The sequence below is a fragment of the Oncorhynchus clarkii genome, chromosome 19 (genome assembly GCF_045791955.1).
Source record: "Oncorhynchus clarkii lewisi isolate Uvic-CL-2024 chromosome 19, UVic_Ocla_1.0, whole genome shotgun sequence".
NCBI classification, from domain to species: domain Eukaryota; kingdom Metazoa; phylum Chordata; class Actinopteri; order Salmoniformes; family Salmonidae; genus Oncorhynchus; species Oncorhynchus clarkii.
Window position 1 is genome coordinate 1,647,968 of NC_092165.1, and position 15,000 is coordinate 1,662,967.

Here is a 15,000-nt window from a genome sequence, read left to right on the forward strand (position 1 = left end):
CACTTTACCCCTACACACACTGATTAAGATCTTATGCACAGATTCTGTCAGACCTGGGCCCTGACAGACCTGGGCCCTGACAGACCTGGGCCCTAACCACACACACACACACACACACACACACACACACACACACACACAAACCTGACACACACTGATTAACCTGAAACACGCGAGATAGAGGAGAGAGAGAGAAAGGGGACAGAGAGAGAGGAGACAGAGGAGAGAGAGAGGGGACAGAGAGAGAGGAGACCGAGGAGAGAGAGAGGAAACAGAGAGAGAGGAGACTGAGGAGAGAGAGAGGGGACAGAGAGAGTGGAGACAGAGGAGAGAGAGAGGGGACAGAGAGAGAGGAGACCGAGGAGAGAGAGACAGGCACTACACAAAACAGAGACAGAGAGAGACAAATTTGACCCCAATAACTACCGTGGAATATGTGTCAACAGTAACCTTGGGAAAATCCTCTGCATTATGATTAACAGCAGACTCGTACATTTCCTCAATGAAAACAATGTACTGAGCAAATGTCAAATTGGCTTTTTATCAAATTACCGTGCGACAGACCATGTATTCACCCTTCACACCCTAATTGACAAACAAACCAAAACTAAGGCAAAGTCTTCTCATAATTTGTTGATTTCAAAAAAGCTTTGGACTTAATTTGGCATGAGGGTCTGCTATACAAACTGATGGAAAGTGGTGTTGGGGGTAAAACATACGACATTATAAAATCCATGTAGACAAACAACAAGTGTGCGGTTAAAATTGGCAAAAAACACACACATTTCTTCCCAAGAGGCCGTGGGGTGAGACAGGGATGCAGCTTAAGCCCCACCCTCTTCAACATATATATCAACGAATTGGCAAGGGCACTAGAACAGTCTGCAGCACCCGGCCTCCCCCTGCTAGAATCCGAAGTCAAATGTCTACTGTTTGCTGATGATCTGGTGCTTCTGTCACCAACCAAGGAGGGCCTACAGCAGCACCTAGATCTTATGCACAGATTCTGTCAGACCTGGGCCCTGACAGACCTGGGCCCTGACAGACCTGGGCCCTGACAGACCTGGACCCTGACAGACCTGGACCCTGACAGACCTGATAGACCTGGGCCCTGACAGACCTGGGCCCTGACAGACCTGACAGACCTGGGCACTGACAGACCTGGGCCCTGACAGACCTGATAGACCTGGGCCCTGACAGACCTGGGCCCTGACAGACCTGGGCACTGACAGACCTGGGCCCTGACAGACCTGACAGACCTGGGCACTGACAGACCTGGGCCCTGACAGACCTGACAGACCTGGGCCCTGACAGTAAATCTCAGTAAGACCAAAATAATGGTGTTCCAAAAAAGGTCCAGTCACCAGGACCACAAATACAAATTCCATCTAGACACTGTTGCCCTAGAGCCCACAAAAAACTATACATACCTTGGCCTAAACATCAGCGCCACAGGTAACTTCCACAAAGCTGTGAACGATCTGAGAGACAAGGCAAGAAGGGCCTTCTATGCCATCAAAAGGAAGATCAAATTCAACATACAAATTAGGATCTGGCTAAAACTCATTTCCCTTTATGGTTGTGAGGTCTGGGGTCCGCTCACCAACCAAGAATTCACAAAAGGAGAAAAACATCAAATTGAGACTCTGCACGCAGAATTTTGCAAAAAATATCCTCCGTGTACAACGTAGAACACCAAATAATGCATGCAGAGCAGAATTAGGCCGATATCCGCTAATTATCAAAATCCAGAAAAGAGCCGTTAAATTCTACAACCACCTAAAAGGAAGCGATTCCCAAACCTTCCATAACAAAGCCATCACCTACAGAGAGATGAACCTGGAGAAGAGTCCCCTAAGCAAGCTGGTCCTGGGGATCTGTTCACAAACACACCCTACAGAGCCCCAGGACAGCAACACAATTAGACCCAACCAAATCATGAGAAAACAAAAAGATAATTACTTGACACATTGGAAAGAATGAACAAAAAAACAGAGCAAACTAGAATGTTATTTGGCCCTAAACAGAGAGTACACAGTGGCAGAATACCTGACCACTGTGACTGACCCAAAATTAAGGAAAGCTTTGACTATGTACAGACTCAGTGAGCATAGCCTTGCTATTAAGAAAGGCCGCCATAGGCAGACCTGGCTCTCAAGAGAAGACAGGCTATGTGCTCACTGCCCACAAAATGAGGTGGAAACTGAGCTGCACTTCCTAACCTCCTGCCCAATGTATGACCATATTAGAGAGACATATTTCCCTCAAAACAAACCCAATTTTGATAAACTCCCGTATCTACTGGGTGAAATACCACAGTGTGACATCACAGCAGCAAGATCTGTGACCTGTTGCCACGAGAAAAGGGCAACCAGTGAAGAACAAACACCATTGTAAATACAACCCATATTTATGCTTATTTATTTTCACATTGTTACAACACTGTATATGGACATAATATGACATCTGAAATGTCTTTATTCTTTTGGAACTTCTGTGAGTGTAATGTTTACTGTTAGTTTTAATTGTTTATTTCACTTTCGTTTATCATCTACTCATCTAAGTTTCCCATGAAAATAAAGACCCTTGAATTGAGAGAAAGAAAAGGAATTGATGTTTCAACAAGAGAAGAAAGAGGAGAGAGGGAACGAGGAGGAAGAGAGGGAACGAGGAGGAAGAGAGGGAACGAGGAGGAAGAGGGAACGAGGAGGAAGAGAGGGAACGAGGAGGAAGAGAGGGAACGAGGAGGAAGAGAGGGAACGAGGAGGAGAGGAGAAGAATAGAAGATAGGAAAATAGATACCTGGTGTCTCCAGTGTCTTTCTTAAAGGAGAATCCCAGCAGGGCGATCTTCTTCCCTGTCACTGTGTTAAACAGACAGTCAATGATACGACACGCAAACCTCCTCCGTTGGTACTCATTCATATCAATCACCTGGAGAGAGGGAGGAGGTGGGAGAGGGAGGAGGGAGGAGGAGGAGGGGGAGGAGGAGGGAGAGGGGGGAGGAGAGAGGGAGGAGGTGGGAGAGGGAGGAGGGAGGAGGAGGAGGGAGAGGGAGGTTGGGAGAGAGGGAGGAGGGAAGGAGGGAGAGGGAGAGGAGGAGGGAGAGAGGGAGGAGGAGGAGGGAGAGGGAGGAGGAGGAGGGAGAGGGGGAGGAGGGAGAGGGGGAGGAGGAGGGAGAAAGGGAGGAGGAGGGAGAGGAGGAGGGAGAGGAGGAGGGAGAGAGGGAGGAGGAGGAGGGAGAGGGGGAAGAGGAGGAGGGAGAGGGAGGAGGAGGAGGGAGAGGGAGGGAGGGAGAGGGGGAGGAGGAGGGAGAGGGAGGAGGAGGAGGGAGAGGGAGAGGAGGAGGGAGAGGAGGAGGGAGAGGGAGGGAGAGGGAGGGAGAGGAGGAGGGAGAGAGGGAGAAGGAGGGAGAGGAGGGAGGAGAGAGGTTGGGAGAGAGGGAGGAGGAGGGAGAGGGAGGGAGGGAGGGAGGGAGGGAGGGAGGGAGGGAGGGAGGGAGGGAGGGAAAGGGAGGTGAAGAGGAAGGAGGTGAAAGCATAATAATAAATATAGCTGTGAGCAGCAATGAACGGGGTTCACAGGATGACAGAAAGAACACAAGATGAGTTGGAGAACAACAAGCACTATCATGTTGTAACTATCTTTACACATGCAAATAATGAGTTACCTTTTTATGGCTGCAGGGGGCAGTATTGAGTAGCTTGGATGAAAGGTGCCCATATCAAACGGCCTGCTCCTGTCATAGTTGCTAATATTTGCATATTATTATTAGTATTGGATAGAAAACACTCTGAAGTTTCTAAAACTGTTTGAATTATGTCTGTGAGTATAACAGAACTCATATAGCAGGCAAAAACCTGAGAAATTCCACTTCCTGTTTTTTTTCTGGAGGTGGCAGATTTTCAACCAAGGTCTCACTGAAATTACAGCGAGATATGGATGAGTTTTCACTTCCTACGCCTTCCACTAGATGTCAGCAGTCAATAGAACTTTGTCTGATGACTCTAATGTGAAGAGGGGTCGATTGACACAGGAAATAGTGACCACAGCCATGAGTGGACCACGCTTTCACCAGGCGCGTTCACAGGGGAAGGACTTGTGTTCCACCGCTCATCAGAAGTCATTCTAATTCTCCAGTTGGAACGTTATTCAAGATGTATTTAAACAACATTCTAAAGATTGATTCAGTACATCGTTTGACATGTTTCTACTGACTGTTACAGAACTTTGACATTTCGTCACATTATAGTGGACGCGCTTTGTGACTTTGGAATTGTTTACCAAACGCGCTAACCAAAGTAGCTAATTGGACATAAATAACAGACATTTTTGAACAAATCAAGCATTTATTGTGGACCTGGGATTCCTAGGACTGCATTCTGATGAAGTTAAGTAAGGTAGGTTAGGTAAGGAAACATTTATCATGTATTATCTGGTTTCTGTTGACTCCAACATGGCGGCTAATTTGGCTTCTGTTCTGAGCTCCGTCTCAGATTATTGCATGTGTTGCTTTTTCCGTGAGCTTTTTTAAAAATCTGACACAGCGGTTGCATTAAGGAGAGGTATATCTATAATTCCATGTGTATAACTTGTATTATCATCTACATTTATGATGAGTATTTCTGTTGAAACGATGTGGCTATGCAAAATCACTTGATGTTTTTGGAACTAGTGAATCTAACGCGCCAATGTAAACTCTGATTGTTTTGATATAAATATGAACTTTATCAAACAAAACATGCATGTATTGTGTAACATGAAGTCCTATGAGTGTCATCTGATGAAGATAATTCAAGGTTAGTGATTCATTTTGATCTTTATTTATGCTTTTTGTGAATGCTATATTTAGCTGGAAAATGGCTGTGCTTATTGTGGTTTGGTGGAGACCTAACATAATCGTTTGTAGTGCTTTTGCTGAAAAGCCTATTTGAAATCGGACACTTTGGTGGGATTAACAACGAGAATAGCTTTAAAATGATATAAAACACATGTATGTTTTAGGAATTCTAATTATGAGATTTCTGTGGTTTGATTTGACTACTATTTTCACTGGTAGTTGTCATATCGATCCCGATATCGGGATTGCAGCCATAACAGATGGTTACCACATTCCACGTGTTCGTATGGTTCCATGGTTACCACATTCCACATGTGTTTGTATGGTACCATGGTGACCCTGACTCGGTACCGGTGACCCTCTCCGGCACCCTGACTCGGTACCGGTCACCCTCTCCTGACTAGGTACCGGTGACCCTCTCCTGACTAGGTACCGGTGACCCTCTCCTGCACCCTGACTCGGTACCGGTGACCCTCTCCTGCACCCTGACTCGGTACCGGTCTCCCTCTCCTGCACCCTGACTCGGTACCGGTCACCCTCTCCTGCACCCTGACTCGGTACCGGTCACCCTCCTGCACCCTGACTAGGTACCGGTGACCCTCTCCTGCACCCTGACTCGGTACCGGTGACCCTCTCCTGCACCCTGACTCGGTACCGGTGACCCTCTCCTGCACCCTGACTCGGTACCGGTCACCCTCTCCTGCACCCTGACTCGGTACCGGTCACCCTCTCCTGCACCCTGACTCGGTACCGGTCACCCTCCTGCACCCTGACTAGGTACCGGCGACCCTCCTGCACCCTGACTCGGTACCGGCGACCCTCCTGCACCCTGACTAGGTACCGGCAACCCTCCTGCACCCTGACTAGGTACCGGCGACCCTCCTGCACCCTGACTAGGTACTGGCGACCCTCCTGCACCCTGACTAGGTACCGGTGACCCTCCTGCACACTGACTAGGTACCGGTGACCCTCCTGCACCCTGACTAGGTACCGGTGACCCTCCTGCACGCTGACTAGGTACCGGCGACCCTCCTGCACCCTGACTAGGTACCGGCGACCCTCCTGCACCCTGACTAGGTACTGGCGACCCTCCTGCACCCTGACTAGGTACCGGTGACCCTCCTGCACACTGACTAGGTACCGGTGACCCTCCTGCACCCTGACTAGGTACCGGTGACCCTCCTGCACCCTGACTAGGTACCGGTGACCCTCCTACACCCTGACTAGGTACCGGTGACCCTCCTGCACACTGACTAGGTACCGGTGACCCTCCTGCACACTGACTAGGTACCGGTGACCCTCCTGCACCCTGACTAGGTACCGGTGACCCTCCTGCACACTGACTAGGTACCGGTGACCCTCCTGCACCCTGACTAGATACCGGCCACCCTCCTGCACCCTGACTAGGTACCGGCCACCCTCCTGCACACTGACTAGGTACCGGTGACCCTCCTGCACCCTGACTAGGTACCGGTGACCCTCCTGTACCCTGACTAGGTACCGGTGACCCTCCTACACCCTGACTAGGTACCGGTGACCCTCCTGCACCCTGACTAGGTACCGGTGACCCTCCTACACCCTGACTAGGTACCGGTGACCCTCCTACACCCTGACTAGGTACCGGTGACCCTCCTGCACACTGACTAGGTACCGGTGACCCTCCTGCACACTACGAATCCCTAATAATACATTTTATTTAGCTCTTTTCAAGACATTCATATTCCCTTTACACGGTCAAGATAAACTATCAAATCACACATTAAAATGAAAAGCCAGTATATATAGATATATATAACAGGCCAGAGGAGACTAACCAGGGGACAACAGAGAATATTGTAGTGAAGAGGTATTTACTGTGGACTTCAACGTGTGTACAGACTGAGAGGTTATAACGTGGGGAGGAGATGGAGTGTAACGTGGGTACGGACTGAGAGGTTATGACGTGGGGAGAAGATGGAGTGTAACGTGGGTACGGACTGAGAGGTTATAACGTGGGGAGGAGATGGAGTGTAACGTGGGTACGGACTGAGAGGTTATGACGTGGGGAGGAGATGGAGTGTAACGTGGGTACGGACTGAGAGGTTATGACGTGGGGAGGAGATGGAGTGTAACGTGGGTACGGACTGAGAGGTTATGACGTGGGGAGGAGATGGAGTGTAACGTGGGTACGGACTGAGAGGTTATGACGTGGGGAGGAGATGGAGTGTAATGTGGGTACGGACTGAGAGGTTATGACGTGGGGGGGAGATGGAGTGTAACGTGGGTACGGACTGAGAGGTTATGACGTGGGGAGGAGATGGAGTGTAACGTGGGTACGGACTGAGAGGTTATGACGTGGGGAGGAGATGGAGTGTAACGTGGGTACGGACTGAGAGGTTATGACGTGGGGAGGAGATGGAGTGTAATGTGGGTACGGACTGAGAGGTTATAACGTGGGGAGGAGATGGAGTGTAATGTGGGTACGGACTGAGAGGTTATAACGTGGGGAGGAGATGGAGTGTAATGTGGGTACGGACTGAGAGGTTATGACGTGGGGAGGAGATGGAGTGTAATGTGGGTACGGACTGAGAGGTTATGACGTGGGGAGGAGATGGAGTGTAATGTGGGTACGGACTGAGAGGTTATGACGTGGGGAGGAGATGGAGTGTAATGTGGGTACGGACTGAGAGGTTATAACGTGGGGAGGAGATGGAGTGTAACGTGGGTACGGACTGAGAGGTTATGACGTGGGGAGGAGATGGAGTGTAATGTGGGTACGGACTGAGAGGTTATAACGTGGGGAGGAGATGGAGTGTAATGTGGGTACGGACTGAGAGGTTATGACGTGGGGAGGAGATGGAGTGTAACGTGGGTACGGACTGAGAGGTTATGACGTGGGGAGGAGATGGAGTGTAACGTGGGTACGGACTGAGAGGTTATGACGTGGGGAGGAGATGGAGTGTAACGTGGGTACGGACTGAGAGGTTATGACGTGGGGAGGAGATGGAGTGTAACGTGGGTACGGACTGAGAGGTTATAACGTGGGGAGGAGATGGAGTGTAACGTGGGTACGGACTGAGAGGTTATGACGTGGGGAGGAGATGGAGTGTAACGTGGGTACGGACTGAGAGGTTATGACGTGGGGAGGAGATGGAGTGTAACGTGGGTACGGACTGAGAGGTTATGACGTGGGGAGGAGATGGAGTGTAACGTGGGTACGGACTGAGAGGTTATGACGTGGGGAGGAGATGGAGTGTAACGTGGGTACGGACTGAGAGGTTATGACGTGGGGAGGAGATGGAGTGTAACGTGGGTACGGACTGAGAGGTTATGACGTGGGGAGGAGATGGAGTGTAACGTGGGTACGGACTGAGAGGTTATGACGTGGGGAGGAGATGGAGTGTAACGTGGGTACGGACTGAGAGGTTATGACGTGGGGAGGAGATGGAGTGTAACGTGGGTACGGACTGAGAGGTTATGACGTGGGGAGGAGATGGAGTGTAACGTGGGTACGGACTGAGAGGTTATGACGTGGGGAGGAGATGGAGTGTAACGTGGGTACGGACTGAGAGGTTATGACGTGGGGAGGAGATGGAGTGTAACGTGGGTACGGACTGAGAGGTTATGACGTGGGGAGGAGATGGAGTGTAATGTGGGTACGGACTGAGAGGTTATGACGTGGGGAGGAGATGGAGTGTAACGTGGGTACGGACTGAGAGGTTATGACGTGGGGAGGAGATGGAGTGTAATGTGGGTACGGACTGAGAGGTTATGACGTGGGGAGGAGATGGAGTGTAACGTGGGTACGGACTGAGAGGTTATGACGTGGGGAGGAGATGGAGTGTAACGTGGGTACGGACTGAGAGGTTATGACGTGGGGAGGAGATGGAGTGTAACGTGGGTACGGACTGAGAGGTTATGACGTGGGGAGGAGATGGAGTGTAATGTGGGTACGGACTGAGAGGTTATGACGTGGGGAGGAGATGGAGTGTAACGTGGGTACGGACTGAGAGGTTATGACGTGGGGAGGAGATGGAGTGTAACTATTCTGCACAGTCAGTGGTGTGTGTCTGTGTGTCTGTGTGTGGGTCTGTCTGTGTGTGTGTGTGTGTGTGGGTCTGTCTGTGTGTGTGTGTGTGTGTGCAGTAGCTACCTGTTGCCAGTAGGAAGCGACCTCGGGGAGGTTGAGAGCTTCACACAGATAAACCAGGTTTAATACATCCTTCTGGAAACAACTACCACCAAACCCTGGGGGGGGGGAGAGAGACAGACAGAGAGAGAGACAGAGAGACAGAGACAGAGACACAGAGAGAGACAGAGAGAGAGACAGAGAGAGACACAGAGAGAGACAGAGAGAGACAGACAGAGACAGACAGAGAGACAGACAGAGACAGAGAGAGACAGAGAGAGAACGAGAGAGAAACACAGAGAGAGAAACACAGACAGAGACAGACAGAGACAGACAGAGACAGAGAGAGACAGACAGAGAACGAGAGAGAGACAGACAGAGAGACAGAGAGAGACAGACAGAGAACGAGAGAGAGAGACAGAGAGAGACAGAAAGAGATAATTTAAATGATCTTAAGGGTTCTGACTGCAGTACAATAGTTGACTGTTCTAGTCATTAGAATGGTCCAACATAGAACACATGAATGAACAAGACACGTTGTTCAGTGTGGATTTGTGTGTGTGTGTCTCTGTGTACCGTACCCACGCTGGCCTTCAGGAACTTGCTGCCTATCCTCTGGTCCATGCCGATGGCTAGAGCCACCTCCTCTACGTCAGCCCCCGTTGACTCACACAGAGCACTGATACTGTTGATACTGCTGATACGCTGGGCTAGGAACGCATTGGCAGCCTGACACACACACACACACACACACACAGCTCCAGTTAATCCCAGCAGACTGTAGTCAGAGAAAGACAGCGACCCCCCCCAGACGTACTAGTTAATCCAAGCAGACTGTAGTCAGACAGCGACCCCCCCCAGACGTACCAGTTAATCCAAGCAGACTGTAGTCAGACAGCGACCCCCCCCAGACGTACCAGTTAATCCCAGCAGACTGTAGTCAGACAGCGACCCCCCCCCCAGACGTACCAGTTAATCCAAGCAGACTGTAGTCAGACAGCGACCCCCCCCCCCCAGACGTACCAGTTAATCCCAGCAGACTGTAGTCAGACAGCGACTCCCCCCCAGACGTACTAGTTAATCCAAGCAGACTGTAGTCAGACAGCGACCCCCCCCCCCCCCAGACGTACCAGTTAATCCCAGCAGACTGTAGTCAGACAGCGACCCCCCCCCAGACGTACCAGTTAATCCCAGCAGACTGTAGTCAGACAGCGACCCCCCCCAAGACGTACCAGTTAATCCCAGCTGACTGTAGTCAGAAAAAGACAGAGACTCCCCCCCCCCCCAGACATACTAGTTAATCCCAGCAGACTGTAGTCAGACAGCGACCCCCCCCAGACGTACCAGTTAATCCCAGCAGACTGTAGTCAGACAGCGACCCCCCCCCTCGAGACGTACCAGTTAATCCCAGCAGACTGTAGTCAGACAGCGACCCCCCCCCCCCCCCCCTCCAGACGTACTAGTTAATCCCAGCAGACTGTAGTCAGACAGCGACCCCCCCACCCCCAGACGTACCAGTTAATCCCAGCAGACTGTAGTCAGACAGCGACCCCCCCCCCCCCCCAGACGTACCAGTTAATCCCAGCAGACTGTAGTCAGACAGCGACCCCCCCCCCCCGACGTACTAGTTAATCCCAGCAGACTGTAGTCAGACAGCGACCCCCCCCAGACGTACCAGTTAATCCCAGCAGACTGTAGTCAGACAGCGACCCCAACCCCCCGACGTACCAGTTAATCCCAGCAGACTGTAGTCAAACAGCGACCCCCCCCTAGACGTACCAGTTAATCCCAGCAGACTGTAGTCAGACAGCGACTCCCCCCTCCATACCAGTTAATCCCAGCAGAATGTAGTCAGACAGCGACCCCCCCCCCCCTCCATACCAGTTAATCCCAGCAGACTGTAGTCAGACAGCGACCCCCCCCCCCATACCAGTTAATCCCAGCAGACTGTAGTCAGACAGCGACCCCCCCCCAGACGTACTAGTTAATCCCAGCAGACTGTAGTCAGACAGCGACCCACCCCCCCCCCCCCAGACGTACTAGTTAATCCCAGCAGACTGTAGTCAGACAGCGACCCCCCCCCCCTCCAGACGTACCAGTTAATCCCAGCAGACTGTAGTCAGACAGCGACCCCCCCCCCCCAGACGTACCAGTTAATCCCAGCAGACTGTAGTCAGACAGCGACCCCCCCCCCTCCAGACGTACCAGTTAATCCCAGCTGACTGTAGTCAGACAGCGACCCCCCCCCCCTCCAGACGTACCAGTTAATCCCAGCAGACTGTAGTCAGACAGCGACCCCCCCCCAGACGTACTAGTTAATCCCAGCAGACTGTAGTCAGACAGCAACCCCCCCAGACGTACCAGTTAATCCCAGCAGACTGTAGTCAGACAGCGACCCCCCCCCTCCAGACGTACCAGTTAATCCCAGCAGACTGTAGTCAGACAGCGACCCCCCCCCCCCAGACGTACCAGTTAATCCCAGCAGACTGTAGTCAGACAGCGACCCCCCCCCCCCCAGACGTACCAGTTAATCCCAGCAGACTGTAGTCAGACAGCGACCCCCCCCCCCCCCGACGTACCAGTTAATCCCAGCAGACTGTAGTCAGACAGCGACCCCCCCCCAGACGTACCAGTTAATCCCAGCAGACTGTAGTCAGACAGCGACCCCCCCCTCCATACCAGTTAATCCCAGCAGAATGTAGTCAGACAGCAACCCCCCCCCTCCATACCAGTTAATCCCAGCAGACTGTAGTCAGACAGCGACCCCCCCCCCCCCCATACCAGTTAATCCCAGCAGACTGTAGTCAGACAGCGACCCCCCCCCAGACGTACTAGTTAATCCCAGCAGACTGTAGTCAGACAGCGACCCCCCCCTAGACGTACCAGTTAATCCCAGCAGACTGTAGTCAAACAGCGACCCCCCCCCCAGACGTACCAGTTAATCCCAGCAGACTGTAGTCAGACAGCGACCCCCCCTAGACGTACCAGTTAATCCCAGCAGACTGTAGTCAGACAGCGACCCCCCCCCCCCCCCAGACGTACCAGTTAATCCCAGCAGACTGTAGTCAGACAGCGACCCCCCCCACCCTTCCGTACCAGTTAATCCCAGCAGACTGTAGTCAGACAGCGACCCCCCCCACCCTTCCGTACCAGTTAATCCCAGCAGACTGTAGTCAGACAGCGACCCCCCCCCCCCGTACCAGTTTGGAGAGTTCTGAGGACCAGGTGTTGGTGGTGATGATGCGGGCCTTGGGGACCCAGCGTTCGTAGACGTCACACAGAGCCCTGATCGCCCTCTGACCCTCCGCCGTCTCGTCTCCACCAATCAGGACGCGGTCTGGCTCCTTCAGGTCACGCACCGCCGTACCCTCAGCCAGGAACTCTGGGTTGGACAGCACCTACACACACACAGAGATGAACACACACACAGAGAGAGAGATGAACACACACACACAGAGAAGAACACACACACACAGAGATGAACACACACAGAGAGAGATGAACACACACACACAGAGAGAGATGAACACACACACACAGACAGATGAACACACACAGAGAGATAAACACACACACACTCACACACAGACCCAAAACTTTGTAAATAGGTATTGAACCCAGGTTAGTATCTCCACCTACCTGCAGGTTGAGGTTGGGTTTGGCAGCACCTACACACACAGACCAGGTTAGTATCTCCACCTACCTGCAGGTTGAGGTTGGGTTTGGCAGCACCTACACACACACAGACCAGGTTAGTATCTCCACCTACCTGCAGGTTGAGGTTGGGTTTGACAGCACCTACACACACAGACCAGGTTAGTATCTCCACCTACCTGCAGGTTGAGGTTGGGTTTGACAGCACCTACACACACAGACCAGGTTAGTATCTCCACCTACCTGCAGGTTGAGGTTGGGTTTGACAGCACCTACACACACAGACCAGGTTAGTATCTCCACCTACCTGCAGGTTGAGGTTGGGTTTGACAGCACCTACACACACAGACCAGGTTAGTATCTCCACCTACCTGCAGGTTGAGGTTGGGTTTGGCAGCACCTACACACACACAGACCAGGTTAGTATCTCCACCTACCTGCAGGTTGAGGTTGGGTTTGGTGTTGGAGTCAAATATCCGTCTGATGCTCTCAGCCGCTCGGACAGGAACCGTGCTCTTCTCCGTGACGATCTTGTAACCGTTGGAAACCTCTACGATGCGGCGAGCGCAGGCCTCAATGTACTTTAGGTCGGCTGCACGCCCCTTCCCCATCCCATAGGTCTTTGTGGGGGTGTTCACCTGGGGAGGGAGGGGAGGGGGGGGGGTTAGACTGATGGAAGACAGGAACGCAGACACACACTACAGATAGACACTGACTGACGGAGAGACAGAGAGAGACAGAGAGAGACAGAGAGACAGACAGACAGACCGGGACAAAAGACGTGTGACTCACTGATATGAAGACGAGGTCAGCATCTCTGATGGCGGAATCTATATCTGTAGAGAAGAAGAGATTCTTCCCTCGGCATGACTCCACTACCTCCTTCAACCCTGGCTAGAGAGAGGAGAGGTGGGAAGAGAGAGAGAGAGAGAGAGAGAGGAGAGGGGGGGTGGGAAGAGAGAGAGAGAGAAAGACAGAGAGAGAGGGGGGGGGGTGGGAAGAGAGAGAGAGAGAAAGACAGAGAGGAGAGGGGGGGTGGGAAGAGAGAGAGAGAGAAAGACAGAGAGAGAGAGAGAGAGACAGGTAAGTCTCTAAGAGTCATTACAGCTGGGAGTCTTCTTGGGTAAGTCTCTAAGAGTCATTACAGCTGGGAGTCTTCTTGGGTAAGTCTAAGCATCATTACAGCTGGGAGTCTTCTTGGGTAAGTCTCTAGGAGTCATTACAGCTGGGAGTCTTCCTGGATAAGTCTCTAAGCATCGTTACAGCTGGGAATCTTCTTGGGTAAGACTCTAAGAGTCATTACAGCTGGGAGTCGTCTTGGGTAAGTCTCTAAGAGTCATTACAGCTGGGAGTCTTCTTGGGTAAGTCTCTAAGAGTCATTACAGCTGGGAGTCTTCTTGGGTAAGTCTCTAAGAGTCATTACAGCTGGGAGTCTTCTTGGGTAAGTCTCTAAGAGTCATTACAGCTGGGAGTCTTCCTGGGTAAGTCTCTAAGAGTCATTACAGCAGGGAGTCTTCTTGGGTAAGTCTCTATGAGTCATTACAGCTGGGAGTCATCTTGGGTAAGTCTCTAAGAGTCATTACAGCTGGGAGTCGTCTTGGGTAAGTCTCTAAGAGCTTTAAACACCTGGATTGTATAACATTTCTCCATTAGTATGTTCAGAACTCTTCAAGCTCTACCACGATTGCCAGACAACAATGTTCAAGTCTTGGACGTCTATGTGTATGTTTGTGTGTCTGTGTGTGTATATTTGTGGTATGTGTGTGTGTGTTTCGGTGTGCGGCATTATGTCTGTGTGTGTACGTGTGGTGTGTGTATGTCTATGTGTGTGTGTGTGTGTACGTGTGGTGTGTGTCTGTGTGTACGTGTGGTGTGTGTATGTCTATGTGTGTGTGTGTGTACGTGTGGTGTGTGTCTGTGTGTACGTGTGGTGTGTGTCTGTGTTGGTGTGTCTGTGTGTACGTGTGGTGTGTGTCTGTGTGTACGTGTGGTGTGTGTCTGTGTTGGTGTGTCTGTGTGTACGTGTGGTGTGTGTCTGTGTGTACGTGTGGTGTGTGTCTGTGTTGGTGTGTCTGTGTGTACGTGCGGTGTGTGTCTGTGTGTACGTGCGGCGTGTGTCTGTGTTGGTGTGTCTGTGTGTACGTGCGGTGTGTGTCTGTGTGTACGTGCGGTGTGTGTGTGTGTGTTTTTGATACGGTACCTCGTATATGGGCAGCGTGTCGGAGTTCCAGGCGTTGATCCGTGATTCGTTGACGTCGACCACTGTCACGTGGATCTCTGGACACATGTGGGCGATGACACTGCAGGTTGGTCCTCCCACATAGCCTGCTCCTATACAGCAAATTCTGTTGATCTGAAACATCTAGAGAGACAGACAGAGAGAAAGGGAGACAGGCACA

General features: G+C 51.7%; 1 protein-coding gene across 1 annotated transcript in view; it reads right to left on the reverse strand.

Annotated features, from left to right (window-relative positions):
- The window catches only part of LOC139374574 (UDP-glucose 6-dehydrogenase-like), a 27,452-nt gene that overhangs the window by 3,094 nt on the left and 9,358 nt on the right, over positions 1-15,000 (reverse strand). The window contains exons 2-8 of the mRNA XM_071115572.1: positions 14,802-14,963; positions 13,394-13,495; positions 13,039-13,239; positions 12,148-12,345; positions 9,529-9,676; positions 8,972-9,066; positions 2,803-2,933 (exon numbers count right to left, since the gene is read on the reverse strand). Coding sequence (XP_070971673.1) covers positions 2,803-2,933; positions 8,972-9,066; positions 9,529-9,676; positions 12,148-12,345; positions 13,039-13,239; positions 13,394-13,495; positions 14,802-14,963 — 1,037 coding nt within the window. The remainder of the gene's footprint in view (positions 1-2,802; positions 2,934-8,971; positions 9,067-9,528; positions 9,677-12,147; positions 12,346-13,038; positions 13,240-13,393; positions 13,496-14,801; positions 14,964-15,000) is intronic.